At 32.0% G+C, this 22,416-nt stretch overlaps 1 protein-coding gene across 1 annotated transcript in view; it reads left to right on the plus strand.

The window, feature by feature from the left end:
• LOC129224753 (uncharacterized) overlaps positions 1–22,416 on the plus strand; it is an 81,655-nt gene that overhangs the window by 34,074 nt on the left and 25,165 nt on the right. The window contains exon 2 of the mRNA XM_054859302.1: positions 18,563–18,729. Coding sequence (XP_054715277.1) covers positions 18,563–18,729 — 167 coding nt within the window. The remainder of the gene's footprint in view (positions 1–18,562; positions 18,730–22,416) is intronic.

Genomic DNA, 22,416 nt, shown 5'->3' on the forward strand with positions numbered 1-22,416 from the left:
GCCTGGTTTTTCAGCAACGAATACTACAGGAGCTCCCCTAAATGATATATATTTTTTGAGAAAATTGGTTAAATTTAAAAATATTAATGAAAACATTGCAACCATTGCAATAACAAAATTTTTAAACCATTTATGGTATCTAAGTGAAGAGTGTGCTGCCATGGCAATATTTGACGATAGAATTGAGAGAGTTGAAAAAATTAGAATGGCTCAAAAAATTATGGAATGTGCAAGTAAAAACATAGAAACTGTGAATGAAAAAGAAGAAGAAAATGAAGAGACAGAAGTCATTGAGAAAAAACTATCGTTGCAAATCCGAGATGTCCAAAATTTTGTTCAAAAAGATCTACCAACTGAATTATTGTCCGCCAATTCACTTCAGTTATTTAAACGATTCGGTATTTGTGTTGAATTTCTTCAGGACGATCCGCTGAATTGGGAAAACAGAGAGGATTATCGCACAGGAAAAAATATCATTTCAACCTTAAAATGTACAAATGATATTGCAGAAAGAGGAGTCAAGTTGATTGAGGATTACAATGAAAAAATGACGAAAAATGAACATCAAAAACAATTTTTGATACAGGTATGTATAAACAAATTTAATTTTTTGTTATTTTTTTCTTGAACACATTATATAGGCTAGGTTTAGAAAACACATTCAATATTATTTTTTTTTATTCAGGTTGTTCAGGAGTACCGGAGAGAGTTCCCAGTCGCCACAAAAGGAGGCTTACTTAAATCCAAAATATGTATCTGAAGTGGATGTATCATTTCAATAAATAAAAAATATAGTATTAGGATAAACTATATCTTTATTTTACGTTTTCATTTTAATTAGTATGTTTTTATACTAAAATTTAAAAAAAATGCGTAATTTTATGTTTACAGTCGAGCGTACATTGTCGTTCTTATAGGTAATAACTGCCTTACACTGAATCTCACAACTTCAGCGTCGATGCGGCACGTGTTAATATTAACCGATTGAGCTGAAATTTGTTATATTTTCATGTCTTATATAAAGGTACATTCTGGCAAATAATTTCTAAAAAATTCGAAAAAAAATTTTTTTCCTTATAAATAAGGACTACCCTAATATATATATATATATATATATATATAATATATATATATATATATATATATATATATATATATATATATATATATATATATATATATATATATATATATATATGTGTGTGTGTGTGTGTGTGTGTGTGTGTGTGTGTAACAACGTCGTTTGCAGGTCGTTCTCTTAGGCGTAAACTAAGGGGCTTCGGATTTATTTTTCCCCGTTGATAAAAAATAAAGAATAATGACAATCAATAACTAAATAGTCATCTGAAAGAAGAAAATGATGAAATTAAATAGTCTTCGTTCATAAAAACATTTAAGCTTTGACTTCATTTCATTTGGATTGTCATAATTATCTCTGAATTGTGTCAATGTTGGGTCTATGAGACATGGGGTTTTGATTTTTAAAAATAATCTTGATCCTATTTCCTGAGACCAAAAATTGAGAACACATTCAGAATCTGTACAATTATTTCCCTGTTTGGGTAATAAAAAATATTTTTTAGTGTTGTTGTTTTCTTTGGTTCGAAGGTTTGAAACTCTCCTTAGGCGTTATTGTTAAAATTTTTTGAACCTTTAGAAAAATAACTTTAATATACTAATAAAAAACACCTTTTTGTACATTTATTTTTTAAGAGTCATTTCCAAAAACTTTGAAACATAGTTCGGGATCTGTATTTTTCTTAAATTTCTTCGTAATGCTAATGTTAATTTTTTTTAGAAAAGAAACAAAAAATTTCTTAAATAAAAAAAAAAATAAAAATTTGGATAAGATATTATCCCCAAAGAGTTTCCGAACGAAAAAAAAAATTGGAATCGAAGTGTTCCGACAAAAGTTGTAATGGCGAGACATTTGCCATGTTTCTAAATCCTACTTTCCAATGTTAAGTTTCTCAATGGTTTTTTAAGTAATTAAATTATTTTTTTGTTTTTAGTGAGATATGAAAGATTGATTAAGCCTTCCTTAATGCTTTCTTCTTTTAAATAATTTCACGGGAAAATAGGCAAAAAATGACAAAAAAAAAAAAAAATTATGCAATCAATCTCAAAAATAAATCTCATTCTAATACAGTGTAACCACACAAAGTTTTCAAATGGTAACAGTTATGAAATTTATTACTTAAATGAAAATTAAAAGCAGTGAACGTATTAAATACTTTCAGAAATTAAACGTCTAATACTTTTTCACTATAGGCAATTAAATGTGGTTCTTAATTCTTCAGAACATTCATCACCAAATTTAGTTATACTTATTCGTCATTTTGAGCTAAATTTTACTATTAAACTCAACTACACGTATTAATTAAACCTGCAGTTATACTTTCAAACGTCATTGCAGAATTTGCAGAGTGTGTCATTGCATTTGAGAGTCCTCATTCTTTTGGCATAAAAGGACGTCTTACAAACGTCATTCTATGTAAAGTGGATAAAATATCTGTAAAGTCCTTTCTGCTGCAAGTAAATTTATTTGTTTATCAAGCGCTGAAATTCAAATTTTCATAAACATCAATCGGTTTTGTATGAGCCCATTTAATGCATGAGTCACTTCATGTACGGTCTTTGGAACTAGCCTGGTTGACGAACAAACTCTGAGCAAACCGAATTCTCTAAAGCTTGGCCGCTAACATTTTTTTGATAAAATTCAATACTCTATCGATGTTGCGTTGTCGGTGGAATGGTATAAACATACGCTATACCAGATTGTACGTTTTGTTTCATAAAATATTTGTACATTATTTTAGATTATTAACTGAACGAATCATCCACATATATTGCAAACTCCATTTGAAAGTGCTAAGATGGATCCATTGTTGCCTTTCCCATCATTTTCCGCAAAAAATGAACACACCTTATTTACGTCAACGTCTTCATTTACAGTTCCTTTTACACTTCATTTGTGTGAACTAAGATATGTCACTAGGTACTAATGAAATCCATATTATCGCCTCAAAGCAACAGACTAATCCCAGGAATAACAGTAAGATATACTGTTGCTTCGAGGTGACGATAGATCAGAAAGCATTTTGGCTAAATCAAAGTCTCTTTCAAGAATTAAATAGATGAATTTAATCCTTTCTGGCAATTTGCAACATTACTCTAAGATTTCTGCTGGAAAAATATGTGCTACGCTTTCAGTAACATTTCAAGTTCTCCTTATAACATTCATTCCACCTTACATAAAGTGTCACATTAATTAAGAACTGAACATGAATTCACGTGTGAAAACATGTAAAAGTTTTTAATCTCAAAAGATTGTGAAAGAAGCGAAATCTATTTACCTCTTTGAGTTCTGAGACTTAAGAGTCCCTAATTGTGTTTTAATAAAGATCCTTTTCACTGTTCGCCGTAGCATCATCTTGTCTTCTTGTCAATTATTCCCAATTAAGGCGAAGCGGATTCCAATTAGTTTGCCGGTTTAAGAGCCACGTGGAAAATCTCCAGTCTATTAAGTTTGCTCCAGTTCTGTTTCAGATTAGCAGAACATTAATTTTGTGAAAATTCAGGATTTTTCATAAAGGTCATTTTTAGTGGACGATGTATTTGAAGTGAATCACAAGATGGATGAAAACTCGCCATTTCAAAGCTTAAATTTTTCAGTATTTAAAAGAATAATAATAGAATTTTATACAAAAACTGGCCAATGATTTAGAAACTCAATATCAATATTTTTTGGACCACTTTTGAACGAATAACTGCTCTGATTCATTTGGGCATCGAGTCTACAAGCTTCTGGAGTGTATTAACATCCAGAGAATACCGTGCATCAATTGTGCAGCTTTTTAGATCTTGTAAATTAGTTGGAAGTGGAGCAGGCTGTCGGATGCGTCTTTCCACCATATCCCACATATTTTCGATTGAATGTTGGAAGTCAGACTGATACTCAGCGAACCCATTTTCAACCCTACTAGCACGATGTATAGTTGCATCATCGACCATAAAGTATCAGTCGCCATCAGGATAAAAATTCAACGTTGCAGGATGCACTTCATCTGCCAGTACATCTAGCAATCGCATGGCTGTTTGTTTACCCTCGAGGAGCATCAGGGCACCACTTCCTTGCCAGGAGAACATACCCCATAACATGACACTCCCTCCAGACCCCTGCACAGTGCGAGTAAGGCAAGAAGTTTCCTTCAAAGGTTTTTAATTCTTTGGCCAGTGAGTGTATATCTTCTTGTCGACTATGAGTGATGCATATGATTTTCATAGATATTTTAGTTCACTTTAAAATATCAGTTTTCTCATTTGTTTTGGCTCATCAGAATTGGCTGTGTCGATCAAAAAACCATGGATGCATTGCAATAGAAATCTTTCGTAATGTCTTCAAAAATCAAATGTTCTTTTGTCTTCCAAATTGTATGTATCTCGTTAGTCGACAATCACTTTGTGGTGATATTCTTTCATTTTCATGCACAAAGTGTAATTAGACGGCAGTTATTTATTCTATATGTTTCATTTATGCTTTATGCGTTTTGCAATTTTATATAGGGTCTGGTGGGGGAAAGTGGTCAATGGGGTAAAGTGGTCATACGTCAAAATAAATGACTATAACTTGGAAATAAATGTCCGAATGAATGTGAAAATTTTATTTTAGGTTCGGGGAGTTAGAAACTACATTTTGAATACAAAATTTTCTAAACTGGCAAAAAAATTTTTGATAAAAAAAATATTTTGTGTAAATATGAAAATTTTAAAAATCTAAACACCTCTTTTAACTTCTTGGGGAAATTTTGTTTGTTAGAATTATGAACAGATTGATGGCACAGGAAGCTTCCTACATGTCTTAAGATCGCTTACTCATTAGCAGTTAGCTGAATATATTTTAGATCATTTTTTAGAACAATTTCAGTAAGATGGGGTAAAGTGTATATAATATTAGGCTTAACGAATATTGTTCTTCTAATGTCACTTAATAGTTATGTATAAAGGCAGATATAAATTAAATATTAATTTCACTTAATATGTATTGTTTTTACCGTAAATGGAGTTAAATATACGAGTATATACGTATACATATACGCATATGCTCGTGCAGGCGCGTATATAACCGTATTCACATAAATGCACCAATAAATACGTATATGGGTATCTGCGATATGGGTATTTTTTATCTATGCAGATATACATTTGACTATACAAGTATCTACTTGCTTTTACTCGTATGTATACGAACACTTATATACTCAGGTAGACACGTATATACACGTACGTACTCGAGTAGACACTTACATACAAGCATATGACATACAAATATACAGGGTTAGTTCAAACTCTTGGGAAAATTTTTAACAGGTGTTAGAGGGAAGGATAAGAAACAAAAATCACATGGAACATATGGTCACAAACACAATGCTGAGCACTACATGCACGCAAAGCCAAAGACTGATGGATGCAAAACAGGTCACAAATTTGTTACACTAAGACAATTTTGCACAACATTTTAGGTCGTAAGAAAGTTTTAAAGCGATTGAAGAAATTTGCGGCCTGAAGCTGTAATACATGCGTCGCAATCCCAAAGCACTCTCTGTTTTAATAACGAGACTTATGAAAAACTTTCATCCGTCGCTGCGCCTTTGTTGCGATGCGTGTATTAGAACTACTACGGGCCGTAACTTTTAACAAGTGCTCTAAATAATTCTTAAAAACTAAAATTTTGAGTAAAATCATCTTTGCGTAAAAAATTTGTGGCCTGTTTTACATCCATCAGTTTCTGGCTTTGTGTGCATATAGCGCGTCAACGACCATAAGCTCCTTTTTAATGTTTTGCTTTTTATCCTCACCTCTCACACCCCTTAGATTTTTGCTCAAGAGCTTGGATTCACTCTGTAGGCATACATGTATGTAAACGTACATACTCGTGAATACATATATGTACTGGTGTATACACGTAAATGTACGTATGTACGTCTTTTCAGGTATATAATTGCGTTTACACGTATACATACATATACTCGTGCTTCCATATATACATGTATATACGTGAGTAGACACGTACAAACACGCACTGGATGCATCCACGAATTAACTCGTGTATACCCGTATATACATTTATGTACAGTTATGTATATACCCACATGTACACTTGTACATATATGTGTATATACGTCTACTATACATGTATATACTTAGGTATGCACGGTATCTACTCATATATGAACGTGATTACTAATGTGTACACGACACGTATATACTCGTGAATACACGCATATATTAGTGCATATACTTGTAACCATAAAAATAACTGCAATATACAAATATTAGGGTTATTTAATACGGTTTTGCATTTATTTTTAACTATGACCACTTTACCCCATGCTATGACCACTTTCCCCCATCCCATGGGGTAAAGTGGTCATAAATACAAAGGAAAAAGAAAGTGTTATAAAACTAATTAAATCAATATTTTTTTTCTAAACTTCAATGTACTGTGTTCTTTAATAATGTAATGTAAAATAGCAATAAAAAAAGTTGAAGTGTTTAAATAATTTGTTGTATTTATTATCCACCAAAGTTGAAAACCTACGATTTTATGACCACTTTACCCCACCAGACCCTAATCAACGAAATATTGCTCTGATGCCAGAAAACTGATCTCGGTATACCGGAAAGTTGGCTTGTTTAGCTTTGGTTGGAACTCCTTGTTAATAAGTAAAAATTGTCTCTGATATAGGGGAAAAAGAAGCTGATACTGTTGCACTTTCTAATTTGTTGATACTTTGTAAATGACTGTGTATGGGTTTTATTACTGAATTGGCGTTATGTGCTTAACATTTGCTTTAATCAAAGGTTCAAAGCGTTAGAGTGTTCAGCAATAACATAAAAATGTCATTCTATCAATTGCAGCAACTTAGGGTTGCAAATCATAAAGAAACCAAGAAGCCCGCTCATACCTTTCAATAAAACATGAGAACCAGTCTTTTCTTATTGCATATTTGTTCCAACTTTGGTCCATATTACATACAGATTAAATTTAAGTGACATACATGAATTGGAAAAAACTCTAAGTAATTATAAAAAGGATAACTTTAATTATGATCATTCTTTTCCTACTACATAATCAAGTATTACAGAAAATTTCACTACTTCCTTACGTTCTATTACTCGGTTCGTTTGTGCATATATGTAATAAATATAAGGTGCACGTACATAGCTGTTAAGTAAGCAAATTGTTACTATATTTTTACAAACTGCACCAGATATTTTTCCTGTTGTTCCAAGACAATCACTTGAATTCTGATTTTGCTCCCAAACAAAACACAGAAAATGGCTCAGATCCGGAGGTTCCGTACAAGGGTAAAAAATCATAATTAAAAGCTCTGTCGGATAGAATGAATGAACATGTAAGGAAAACAAACGCGAAATAAATTTAATAATAACGAAGCAGCCGAGCATAATGATACTTTCATAAACCTCATTTCCTAATTATTGAAAGGTTGTCTGTCGGATAGAGAAAAAAAAACTAAATTAATGCCGACGTAAAAAGGATGCAAAGAGATGGAAGTAAGGAAAGTGACAGTTGTAGTTTTCGTTTGAGAGTAAAAGTAAGCGAAATAAATAATAATAGGTTCAAATTTTTTTTTCTAGGTTATTATGAAGTATTAGCTAATATTAACTAATATGAAGGTAACAGATGCTATTATTTTATTTAAATTTTAAAAACTGTCTTCTTTATAAAAAGTATGCTTAAGTATGTAACTAGAAGAAAACTTTGTTTAAGATAACCTGAATAAAACTTATAAATTTTCAACAAACTATTTTTCTTTTATTAAAATAACTTTTGACTGAATAAGATTTGTCTCAAGTGCGCTTAGTTCTTTAGAAAACACAGATTTATTAATTACTTGCGAACGAAGAAAAGAAAAAGCTTAGGTATCAATTTTTATTAGAAACTGAGTTTCTTCAATTGTTGCTTTTTTTGTTTTCAAATTAGATATCAATTACCACTCCGTTATCGTCGAGAGATTACAATTTTTCGACATAGTGTAAATGAAGTATGTTATAGTTTTTCCAAACTGCACTTCAAAATATTTCGCAGAAGTTTATTTTTACAGTAAACGCGTTGCATTATTTATTTATTATTGCTTTTTAATTGAGCAGAAAAGTGAAATTTTTGCTTGGCCCTGTTACAAGTAATCAATTGCAAGTTGAATGCAATTTAAGTAGAGGAATGTGGGGCAAAAGGAAATGGTTAAAATGACTAAGTTTTTTTCAAAATGAACAAATCGGAAATTTGTTTGAAAATTACAGTACATAAAGACAGAACATTGTATTTTATAATAAAACTTGCGTTGAAACAGTGTTTTTTATTTTTATCATTAAATTTTATTCTTCTAAAACAAGTGAAAAATTTTCACTTTTTTACCATGGGACAAAGTGAAAAATGAAATATTTTTCTAATAAAATAGTTTCTATTTGATTATAAAACATATTTTTGTTCAAAAGGATGCGCAAATATCAGTAAATAAAAGGGTGAATGAATAAATGAAAACAATGAAACAAAAAAGGAATAATTAAAAGAATAAATCAACTAATATATGAAGAAAAATGAATGAGCGAGTAAAAGAAAGAATGAATAAGAAAATAAGTGAATGAATGAGTAAATAAGTGAATTACTAAATGAAGGAATGTAAAGGAATCGATTAATAAATGAAACTGTAAGTGATTGAAACAAACTATTTCACTTTGTCCCATCTACTTTGCCCCGTATGCACTTGACTAATTGCACAATTTATTTAAAATACAAAAAAGCTCAATATTAACTAAATTTTTGCTGCATTGAACATTAGGACGTCTCAATTAATGATAATAATAAGAACTTTATCATTTTATAGTAACAAAAATTATTTTTGACTTTCAACAAAATATCACAATATAAGTACCAATTTTTAAAAATTGCATGTATTACCAAACGCTTCAGCTTTCGGCGATATTTTTTTCCTGACGAGAATAAACTACATATGATACTACATAGTTAAAAATGATACCAGATAGGTGGATCTAAAAGCAGAGTAAAAATTTCACCATTTCACTTTGCCCCGCTATTTCACTTTGCCCCATGTTCCCCTACTTAAATGCTAAAAAGTTCAAAAAATTTAAAAGTTCTTTTTAAGTACATCTTTAATTTCGCTTCATGTATTGGCCATTGATTAAGCGACAGAACTGTTTAAGGAACATTTACAGAGATAAATTACAAAGTTTAATGCATAATTGAAAGGGATACAGAGTTTACTGGAATCAAAGGTTCATTCTTCGTTGAAAGTTAGCTGGTGAAAGTTAAACACTAGCAAGCACGAACTATGAAGTTTGTACCCTGAAACTCTTGTGGAAATTTACACGTGTGTTCCCCCGCCCCCAGCAATTTATTCTTATAGGCATAGGCTCAGAGACGATGCGTAGTGCACAGCCTATGACAGGTTTTCAAAAAAAAACTTCAAACGTGAATGCTATTCGAATCAATGATTTTTTTTTTAAAGAGAGCGTCAGTCCCATTGATTTCATTGGGAACTACACCCTTTCTGAAATCAGTGATTCAATTGTAATTTGCTTTGTTCTGCATTGTAAATGGCAGGAGAGCAAACAAATCATTTTAATAAATTATCCTCATATGTATATAATAGCGAATTCACTGATCGACTAACTCTCTGACGTGATCAACAATAAATTCTTGCCATAGCATGATAATTTGATAACATTTTTTTGGTAATATTATATGCCGGGAAATGTTTCATCTTAGCAAGGATGAAATAGATCCGGTAATTTAACTATTTTACTGGTAACGTTGTAATTTTACAGAAGAATGAAGCAACAAACAAGTAGTCAACAATGAACGCTATCTACTGGAGTTTACGGCTAATCCCCTAGAGTTAGGATTAAAATATCAGCTATTGCTTTGTTCAAACGTAGAAGCAATTTTCACCTGTCATACCTTGACGAACGATTTTCTACTTTAAAAATAATTTCCAAACTTAACAAAACTTTGCCATCACATTTTTTTTAATTATAAGTAATAATTTTTAAATTTTTTATAATCCTGAATTCTTTTTAGTATGCAGCGTGTCCCTGTTTATCCTGAAGAAATTCTATTTTTGCAGCCGTTAATCTTAAAGGATTACTTTCAGTTGCAAAAAGCGTCAAAATACGTTGCAGAAATTTTGAAAAGAAAACGAGCTGATGTGTGCATCGCATGAATTCCTTTTACTCCAATTTAGTGTCATTTCCCCATTACTGGCAATTTAAATGTTATTTAATAGTTTACTCTCTAAATATCACCAAAAGTAGTCAAATTGAAATCGGACTAAAAAAAATCGCCAAGGTTGTCGCGAAGTTTTGTCACCAACTTGGCGACAAACTTGGCGACAAAACTTGGCGACCAAAAGACTGGCGATATATCACCAAGCAGGTTTTTGAAATTTGTGAATCATTTTGCGTCTTTCCCTAACATTACAGGTAACGCTCCGCAATTTAATGTTTTAGAAAAAAAATTGTTCAATATTTAACTATTTTTGTTACTTTTTTATCGCAGTACACCTCTATATTTATCGTTACATAGCACGGCATGACCTATTTTTATTCATGTGCAACATGAGATTTTTCACACAGATACAAAATGAATACACTTTAGCTTCAGAATCTACCCTATTTTGCCTAATAATCAGAATGCTACAAAAATTTATTTCTGAAAAAAAAAATCGAAAAAAAAAATTATGTCTAAACTCGCTTTTTTGTTTTCTCGAAGAATTAATTTTTAAAATCTCAATACCTCAGAATTAAATGAACTAATTATACTAAATTTTTTTCTCAAACTGCCTAAGTATTCAAATGATTTTCAAAAAAGTAATTACACACAGAAATACTTAAAACTTTATTAAACATTATAACTTAGTAAACAAACTTCTTTTAGACAATTTCTAGGAGCGCGAAAATGATTGTCACATAAATAAGAAAAAGGAGAGAGAAAGTCTTTGTCACTTAATTAACTGTAACCACTCCGATATGAATCCGACGCGAGGGGAAAAAATGTGGGGTAAAAAAATCGATTCGTCGCGAAACGCGTAATATAAATTTTTCAGACATTGTGAAACACGTGCAGCGCCATCTGAGTGAAGAAGGAGGAACGAAGATGAAAAAAATACGAAATTTAATGAGAGACAGAATGCGAAGCAAGCAGTTTGTTCCATAAATCTAATTTCCTTATTATTAAACGGCCTTTGCATTTTTCTGGAATGAAGCGTAGTAGATTATCTCAGCATTCTCTTTAAAAAGAAAGAAGAATTGGAAGTATGTTTTTTAACATAATATTACTCCAATGGTATACAAAACGAGGATTAATTTATTGACAAAATACGTTTATCAAATAATGGCTGCTTTAGATAGATGTCTATCAGTCAGTTTTTTTTGTCGTTAAAGAGCCTTAAATATTGATCAAGAGATCGTTATGCAATACTACTACAGTATTCAAAAACGATTTTAATCCCGCAAAAGTTTTACCAGGAGATCTCTCTCTCTCTCTATGCACTCATATACAAAACTGTCTGTACATGAACTATAATTTTCTGGAATAATGTATATAACATTTTGATACATTAGTACACAGGTAAAAATTTACACAGCACAAAGGAACCATAAAATAACATTTTGACATTGTAATTAAAGCAGGAATATCGCACGGTACTTTTGGATGTAAAGTAGCAAGAGAAACGGTTTTTCTCGGATGACTTTGCATCCGAAAGGTCACAATTTTTTGCATTGAAAAAAGGTGCCTTGTAACCACGAAACAAGCTGTCTGAAAAAAGGTTCCTTGTAACCACGAAACATGCTGTTTGCAGCTTACTGAAACTTTTGTTTTTCTATTACTTTGTTGCTTTTATGATTACTTTGTTGCCCAAAGGTATTAATTCTTTTTTTACAGTTTCTGTGAAGTCCCCCCCCCCCCCCGATCCTTCAGAAATAAAACATAAATCCTTTGGTTTGTTCAATACTAATATGGGAAAGAAATTCGTATCGAAGAATCTGCAATTTGGATAACAAGTTATAGATAGCTTCCGTCTTGTAAGTCTCCTAAAACTGCACTAAATATATTCTTGGGGATTTATGTGCTGACAATTACACAAAGTCAAGAATAAGCAATTTTTCAGATTAAGAAAACGGAAAAAAAAAACATACATTGGAAACAATTTTTTCATCTCACGAGATTTTAAAACAGATCGCAATCCTCACTAAAATATTGGATTTTTACCATTTTCTTTCTAAAAATAAAGAGCAAAAAATGCTCTTCTTGCATAAAATAGTGTTATACGCAATAACACTATTTTATGCAGAGTATCATTTTTCTGCGATAGTGATAAAGAATAAAATGGCCTACTGTTTAAAGAGCAAACGAGAGATGTAAACTCAGCGATCGTATGGAGAGGCGATATTATGGAAATGGCGTTTGTATGGTTTCGAAGGTTGATGAATCCTCTAATACTCCATTAAAATAACCGCGAAAAATTAGTGTTGATGAGGAAGGTAACGTAGCGAGATTTTACTATGAAATGAACGAGGAGGAGGTTCAGCTTTCAAAAGAAAACAAGACTACAGAACCACAAGGAGAAAACACTGTTTCTCCTTGCTTTTGCGTTAATGCTCAAAATAGCCAATACTACACGAAATGATAAAATTTTATAAACGTTTCGAAATAGGTGTCACATCACTCGACAACCGTTTCAAAAAGTTTCTGAGATAAAGTATGCTACCTGAGGAAAAACTTAAAGGGACTACGAAAGTTTCTCAAGCAAGATAAATTTTACAGTTGGGACTTGGAAAAAGAAAATATTAAAGTTTATATTTTAAAAAAGAGGAATCATTCAAAGCAAAGACTAATCTTTGAAAGAAACTCTATCGAAGCTTCCGCAGTCTCTAACTTCATTTCATAATTAATGCAAAATGACTTAACGTTGTGTCAACCATTTTAAAACGTTTATGAAGAGTTTAAATGTTACGTCTCTGTTATATGAGTTCACTTCTAAAAGACAAAAAAAATTTATAAACGGTATTAATGAAAGAATTATGACAAAGTTTGAGTTTCAAAAATTAACACCAGCAAACCCAGATATTTGGAAAATGCTGATATGTAAGTCTAATTTATGAAACAAGTTGAGTTTAAAGTAGATAGCTATGAGAAAGTTCGGTTTTAAAATGATTCACGAGACACCGCTAATTTTCTAAAAGGTTGTAAAATGTTCATTCTCAAAACGATGAAGTAGTTATCCTTTCCAAGGGAGAGATGATTCAATAAAGTCACCATATATTGATTTATTAACTTGTATTCCAAATAAGAATAGTTCAAATATGAAATAACTTATGAACCCTGTCCACGTAATCAAATGAAATGAGCTTGGATAGATTTTTATCGAATTTTACGATAAACAGAAAACAAACTAAGTTTCAGGTGAAGTTAAAAATTACTTTGACAACTGCAAGAGACACGGAACTGACGATCCGTGAGACTTCCTTTGTTATCTTTTCTTCAATTTATGCGGCAGTAATTTCCTTAATGACTCATTTGCATACACTTTCTATAAAGTTCGGCAAACAATTGACTTAAAATTTTGTCAACGCAAAATAGGTAATATATCGCCAACGGTGACACATTAAAAAAGAAGATGTTTTCAAAGAAACATTTGCTCGAACTGGAACGTATTTTTCTGGACGAGAAACTGCGAAATAAGATCGCACTTGATGACGCGATAGTCTCTTAAGTAACAGAATAGGATATATTGTGGTGTAGAAATTTGTAAAAGTCGTTTCCGGAATTTTAAAAGTTTTTATTTTCTGAAAGAGTATGCTTAAAAACATAGGACTTGACCATTTTTTAAATAACTTTAAGTTTACTACTTCTAAAAATGTATTTTATCGATGTGCAGACTCAATTTCATTTTTTACGCTTCTGCGCATGACATCACAAATGATGAACTGCCATTCACTGATGCCATTAGTGCAGAGCGCAATATTTAATTCGCGTCTTTGCTCACATGTAGTGGCAACGATGCGGTTGATAGCAAGCGTAAAACGTAAAATTTATTTTGCTTCTATATTCTCCTAACGTGTTAACACGGTAGACAGCAAACGTAAGCATTCAGTGTGCCAGTGGATTTCGCGCCTAAGTGCATCACTTGTAACGTAATAAAGACCACGCTTTTTTTGAAAAAATCGGACGTTTAAAAATATATGAATTAAAAAATTAAATGTTTGGAAAATTAAAGTATTTTCGGGGCTGGGGGCAAAATGTTTCTTAAACTAATATTTAGTGGTAATCGTACAAGTCAAGTAAGATTTAGTGACTTGTTCGATGACTTGCATCGCTTTATGCATTGATTGTAGTAAAACAAGTCTGTCTCAGGTTTTGCTCCAAGCCATTGGCTTAGTTCAGCATATATTGATGTTGATGTACACAACATAAGACACATTTATTTCTGTCAATTTATAACACCTTGGGGTGCTAAAAAGTGTTAGCTACCTGTGTGAAAGTAACCATAGCTACCACAAGAAATTTACTATCTCCAGTTCTGTTGTGGCTATTCTAAACAAGTAATTACCAACGCGGTTGAACCTCAAATTTCTGGATGCGGTAAAAAGCTGCTCGGTACTTCGTCGTTTTTCTGCCTAAGCTTCTTAGAGAGTGATTTTTTGTTGCTGTATAGAGCCTTGAGTTTTTGTTTTCTGTCAATTTATAGAGTCACAGGTGTTTAGTTTGGCATATAGAGTTTGTCTTCTTTTTCATTCTCTTTATACAGGGTTTGGAGTCTGTTTCTGTAAATGTAGTGTCTTAAAAGTTTTCTGTTTTCACAAAAAAATAAATAAAAAAATTAAAATATTAATTTGAATTCTGAAATTTTGAATTCAAATTATGTTTTTCGCAATCACAAGTTGCGACACGATCCTACTCATTGGAGTTATTGTTTCTAAAAACGGCTCCTGTCCCCCAAACCTCCCTCCTCCTGGGCAGTTACGTGTGTATAGCGGTGTGTGTAAGCACGCGTGCGTGCATGTGTATGCTTTTGTGTGTGCGTAGCCCTGTGTGTATGCACGTAGGCGTGTGTGTGAGTTTGTATGTGTGAGAGCGTGCATGTGTATGAGCGTGCGTGATTGTAGGACCCTGACACCACCGAACAGGAGCAGCGGATTCCGGGGGAAGGTGCTCTGGACCAGGAGCAGGTGGGCGGTGGTGCTGCAGAGGCCCCTGGTCCAAGCTGAAAAAGGAACCTAACGCCAAGGACGGTCAAATGAGAACAATAAGCAATCGTGATTGCTCAATAATAAATCTTCGTATTTTTCCTGTAATTGTTCTTCGTAATTTTTCGTTTTGATAATTATCTATAATAATCTTTTATTAAAAGTTTCTGGATTTTATGCCTTAATTTTCTAAGATTATAGATCAGTCTCCTGATTTCCAGTAGATACATGATTTCCAGTTGATGGTTATGTACTTCCACTAAAAATTGTTTAACAGTGCTGGTTGCTCGGTTAGACCCCAAATAATGCCTAACTTGATAAGACACCATTTTCTTCTATCGCAGATATTTCAAATAGGTGGGACTGTTGACTTTTTTTTAATAATTAGAACAACATTATGTTAATAAAATCTTACCACCGCAAACCTGGTCTAAAGTATAATTACTAGTATGTACCGATAGCTCCAGGTTAAGACATCAAGAGAAATGGTACGCTAAAGTAATTTTATAATTATTATTAATTAATTAATCATTTAGTTATTTATTTTTAAATCTTAAGATCCGATAGGAATCCTTTTTACCCCTAATTTTTCAAAAACATATTTCATTTCTGCTTTTCAAATTGATTAAACTGTGGGATCCTAGTAAAATATCTGTGGGATCCTAGTACTATATCCAAGCGTATCCGAGCTGCATCTTGCTTCGCATGAACTTACCTAACAAAACTATTACTTACGGTAATTGCGCACCATTTTCAGTCCATCTGATATATCACATTGGAGAATGAAATTCAGTTTCAAATATGACTTGATACTATTTAAAAAAAATCGGATCATTTATCCAAAATTTAAGTTTAAATATTTATAATTGTGGTTTTATGCCGTAATTATAAACTGTTTTGGCTAAAAATATAAAGTTAAACGGTAAAATAAAAAGACATAAAACATAAAAAACGTTCATGGAGAGCCCGGGGCACATTTTCCAATTAGAAAATGTGCCCGTATTGAACTGAAATACGTGTATATATATATATATATATATATATATATATATATATATATATATATATATATATATATATATATCAGTCTTTTTACATTTGTGGGATTACTGACTAGTTTACCATCATGCAAAAACACAATACATCAAAATTAAGAAGATACACTAACAAAAAAAAAAAAAAAAACTCGTAGCTTATAGTTTTATAGTTCCTTCTTCTTGGAGTGAACGCCCCGATGCGCTACTAGTTCCATAGTGTACAAAGTATTCTATGTACAAAAAAGCATCGTATCTCCCCTACGAGACATAAGAAATCTTAACTGCCCTTGCAAAAATATGATTTTCTTTTGTGCATAGTGAAACGAGGACACTACGTTCGGAGCGTACGTAGCTGAAGGGTTAATTTCTTAAATTTGTTTTTTTTTTTTTTTCTTTTGTCACGAAAATAGGATCAATACTTTACCATAATTTGCGTACAGAGGGAATTAGTGCTTTTGCGTACAGAGGGAATTAGTGCTTCAAAACAAGATTGAAGTTATTTAAGAGCCTTAATTAAGGCTAGTATTATTGGAAAATTGCTGTCAAAAGCATGGGTATTATTTAAGGTTCAGCAGCATTAAATACTAATTTAGTTAGGATGCTTATCGGTAAATAGTTCATTAATTTTGATAAAAGAAAATAAAGTTTTTCCAATACGTGAGCATCAAGTTAAGCTAATCTAAATGAACTTTACAGTTTGGGCATTTTTGGCGAGGTTAAAGGAAATAAAGAAAAAAATAAAATTTAATTGATCTCAAAAGTAAGGTAAATTCAATCGCTTATGCGGGACATGCCATGCAAATACAATCCCTCTAATGCGTCGCGAAACGAAGAAGTAGATTTGATGTTTTATAGATTATTGAATTAAAGTAAAAACTCGCAGTGAGAGAGAGAATATCATTTAGGTTTTCCGGCATTGATAGATATTAAATTTTTCTGAATGAGTTCTAAAAAAAAGAGGAACTAAATGATAAGAATCATTTTGTTTCCTTTTCATAAAGGGTAACTTTGTTCCAATTCATTTTTTAGCACCTTTAAAAGCTTAAAAAATACTATTTAAAAATATCTTTAGCGCGGACAGAGGAATGGCAGATTTACTGTGTTGTGTGGTTTCGCTACAAAAGTTCCAAGTTTGAGAAGTAAAATTGTGCCCTATGGTTAAAAAAGAGCCCTGAAATTCTGATTACAGTAATATTTCGTGTTATGTAAAGGAAATGCACTCAGAAACATTAAAGAGAAAGCCTGTAAAATGCATCGAAATTCTTCTTTTAAGAGTAAAGTAATAGATTTCAATAACATATGCACGTATATGACGATGAAATTTATGCAAAATTTTTAATCTTTGTATTTTCATAAAATGTCAATAAATAAATGAATAAATGTACTAAAAGAAAATTTAAAATTCGTTTGAATTGTTCGCAATTCGTTGAAAATCTTGCTTGTATTTTAAATGTTATACAATTTATTCATATTGCTTTAAATGGAAATTAGTTGAAGAGAAGATAAATGTACAGACCAATAAAACTAGTATTAATATTGCTTTTTGAAATGCTGCCATCAGAGAACATATACAAAATATGTTATTTTTAAGAAATCTCTGTGATTTGCATTAAAACAAGTTCTCTGTTTATAGAACATAGTGATTTAAAGAGATGGACACAATTTCAAGTTTTCATGTTTCCTGCACTACATATTATACTTAAGTTTTGAAAATTACATATAACTATACATACATGTTAGTTTACAGATGCTCCAACCTATTGGGATCTGAATGTTCGACGTTTCCAGAATACTCCCTACTTCAACGATGAAAAAATCACATGAAGAACGACGATTTAGGATTTCAGTTCTGGCCAACGAGGTCCCCCGATCTTACACACTGCGATTTTTTGTTGTTGGCGTTCGTGAGAGATGCTTTTTAAGCACCACTTCTTCCTACAGATATAAATGACCAATGAAGCTGGATCGAAGTGGCTGTGAACTTACTGACGCAAGACATTCGTCATCAAGTGTGTGATGAATTGGGTGTTGGCCCAATTTTGATATTATCCGTGCGGCGAATTAAACAACTGTAAACTTCAATTTATTTATAATCACATGTTATTTACATAATTCAAGTACAATGTGTAGTGCAGGAAATATAAGAATTTGTAATTGTGTTCATCTTTCTAAATCACCCTGAGATTTCAAGATTGTTTTCTTCAGCCTTCCTGACTTATCATTTTTGCTTTCAGCACATAGAAGAACTGAACAACTTGTTGGCGATATTTCGGGATCTTCTCATCCACGTCGCCAAACCACAGGATGGTCCAGAAATCCGGGACAGGATCCGAGAAAACAGACGGAAGTGCCTAGACTTGTGTGTTGCTGCCAGTGGCGCAATCTTGCCGCAAATAAAAAGGTATAGGCTCGTATTGCGCCAAAATGATAACATTATGTTCTCATTCAAAAATAACAGCTCATTTTTATCACATTCGGTTAAAGAAGTATTTCGATGTTATATTTTTAACACTAGAATTACGGCGATCTTTTTATATCTAGAAATACGGTGGGGGTCATTTTGACCCCTGAGAAGAAACCTACATAATGTAAATATTTTTAAAAATCAGTTTAAAATAAACATATTTATAATAAATGCAGTTTATTTAAAGAATACAGAGATATTCAGGGTACTTAATGAAATATTTTTAAAAAAAGTTTAAAATGCTCTTCAAAAAACCAGCGCTGTTTCAGTTGCATTTCAGAAGCTAGCGGCTAATGGTTCCTTTTATGTACAAAAACATTATAAATGCTTCAGGTTCTTAAAATGATACGTTCTAAGAGACATTTTTGAGTTTCTGCTCTGTTTCAGCACCAGTAAATGTATTTGCATATTTTGTTTTTCTCAAAAGGGTCGAAATGACATCTGCCCGCAATTTTAGTTGTAATCCCTTTATTTTGGGTTTAAAATAATTACAATTTTTTTGAAAACTTTTTATTATTACACAGCACGATTATGTAGGAAAAGTAAAGGAAGGATTAAGCTTTTAATAAAAATACAGGAGTAGTAGTTAGCAAAAAAAATTTGATTGGGGTCAAAATGACCCCTCCCGTAATTCTAGTGGTAATTTAAACGCTTATTATTACCATAGTTTTCTATTTATTCAAACTGAATGAAAAGTTGAAAAAGTCGATACTTACAATGGTTGATGTGTTCTGAAAAAATAGTTTTAAATAACTAGTATGCATGCTGCAATACAGAAGATATGGCAATGCTTCATGACTCTTTTCTCATTGGTCCTGGCGGAATATTTTACTTATTAAAAGCACGCAGGTCTTTACACTTTTGGGAAAGAAAGATTTTAAAAAATTCTTATTTGGTTTAAATATTGACCTAAAAGGAATATCTTTTCATGAGCAAGTGACAAGCTTTTTTTCAGGATTTCGTTTTAAGTTTATTTATCGTGCAGTCAAGATTGCGAGCTGATTTTGCTTTGCCGTGTTTTAGAGCTAGATATGTGCGCTTTGTGATTGGCTAATGGTGAGTCACGTGATTCATTGCGTTACATGACGAGTGGACCGTAGGTGAGCCGACGCCACGTTACAGTGGTTATGCACGAAATGCGATGATTGGTATTATGGTTTAGAAAGGTTTGACTGTTGTGGCCTAATCGATAAGGCATCGAACTTGTAACGGGGGGGCAGAGGGGGGGGGGGTCTCGGGTGAAATGCCAGTTGTTCGAAGATCCCAGTGTTCAATAATGCTGACTGCGTTATGTTAAATATGTTCGGGTTACCTAAGTTCTCCAAGATCCCACTCCAGATCATTATGTCTGGGGATGCTGGATCAAGGGTTACTCGGCTGCTGGTATGGATAAAAGAAAACGGAGCTCTCTTTAATTAAGTCGCACAAAAGTGGTAGTACGGGGGACCCTGGAGTGTAGTCTAGATTAGTCAGAAAGGGTATGCTGTGCTAAAAAAAGGAAGTTTTGATTCACCAAACCAGCTGCCCGGATCTCCCGCCACATGACTTTCATCTAAAGTCCTTTCTTGCAAGCAATTCCTAAACCATAACGAGAGGAAATCCATTGTTTCTCAATGATAGCAACCTCACGCTTCGGCCTTAGACCTTCACTCTTGTCATGCTACTATAAATGCTCAAAGAGGGAAAAAACAACCAATAGGTCATTTTGTACAAGCGTGTAACCATGTCGAAAAATAGTCTAACCATTGACTTAATTATGGTAATTTTATATTGATTATTTCCCTTTTTGGGGTTACTAAACGGAAATTACTTGATTACCGGATATGTATTTTTTTTTTCCTGCCGATAAATGTTTTCGCATTTTATTCGTTTACTTCGTTTTTTTTTTTTTTTTTTTTTTGCTTAATTTTTTACGGCAGTTTAATGGTTTCTAAAGTAACTATTTCTTTTACTTTCCGTTCGTTTTTTTTTTGAATTATTTAAGTATTCATTTCAGCAGGCGATAAATTGCGCTTATCGTTGTTCTCTCTTTTTTCTTAGTTATATAATTTTTATACATATTCAAACTAGTAAAATTACAGAAAATATGAGAAAACAAACTAAAAATGCAATTTTTTAAAAAACTGTATGAAAAGTATGGTATGGTAGTAGAAGGGCTAAAAAATGAAGTTCATTTGGTCGTAGTCAATAATTCTATATAAGTGTACTGAAAAACATAAATAAGTGATATAATATATGTATTGATGCATTGAACCCCAAAATGAGTTAACAAAATTGCGCAACTAAAAAAAATGTATATTATTTTCAAACGATTAAACTTATTACCATAAAGTATTTCATATTGATACGATTTTTACTTTTATTCTTTTCAGGACAAAAGATCAAAACTTCTAGCAAAATAATGTCACTAACACACACGTAAATATATATATAAAAAAACTCTTGCAGTTACAAAAAGATAAAGTTTTCCTTTCTGATATCTAGAAGAAAATGTTTGGTTTAGAAATGACAAAATGTTTAATATCTTGGTCCGAGAAGACAAGAATTGACAAGGAAAAAGCAATATATTTTCATTAAGTTTGAAAAGGTTTCGGAATACGGATGTTATTTTTCAAAACATTTATTTTATTGAACTTTCAGTTCTCTTTTGTTACTATATAAAAGATCTCCTCAAATGGTTTTTACTTTTAGACTACTTTCTAAAAGCAAACAGAATATCATAACGTTGTACTGCTTCGTCGTTTTTTATGTTTTGAGACGAACGTGTTTGTAAAGAAATAACAATAAAAATGAGGGATATGGTGTTTAAATCGAATTACATGTATTTGTATAAACTTTAGAAACAATCAAACATATGTATAAATATATAACTGACGTAGACGGATTATAAAAGGATGACGCTTAAAATTAAATTGTTGCATAAGAGTTCATTTCAAAAAAGAAAAAAAAGTGGAATTGCAAAATTTGATACTTAAAAATAAAATTTACCTTTTTTTTCTACGGCTCTTGGGGCCATTCCACGTCAAAGCAGGCATTTTGCTGAGCACCTGACAACTCAATATTTCATTTCAAAACACGTTATAAACTTTTTTTTTTTTTTTTTTGCCTTAAAAACCATATATTTATGTGTGATTTTCTTGTCAAGAAAAGAAAATTGCTTATTGTACAGGGCGTCTGAAAAGTCCTTGACACATTAAAAAAATTAAAAGTAACTTTTAATTTGTTTTTGTTGACATGGGAAAACGCAAAAAGGAATGAAAATTACTAAACGAAGAATTACAAGCATAGCATATACTGACACCCTGGCTGCGAAATGCTTTTTTTCTTCTTCTTTTTCTCCCCTTTTCTTTTTTTTTTTTTTTTTTTTTTTTTTTTTTTGCAATGGCATAAAAACTCTTGAACCTATGAAGTATTATGGTGCAAACCGCAAATTCATACGACAATTTGTTGGTTTTCTGTAATTTTTTTAAATATGCCAAGGACTTTTCGGACACCCTGTATAATTTAACTCAAAGTATAGCGCTGGAAGAAATTTTTGCTTTTCTGTGGAGTAGATCTATGGTATACACTGATGTCCAAAATTTAGGTCACAAACAAGTTGAGGAAGACAATATTCACGTTATG

This window comes from Uloborus diversus, chromosome 6 (genome assembly GCF_026930045.1).
Source record: "Uloborus diversus isolate 005 chromosome 6, Udiv.v.3.1, whole genome shotgun sequence".
NCBI lineage: Eukaryota > Metazoa > Arthropoda > Arachnida > Araneae > Uloboridae > Uloborus > Uloborus diversus.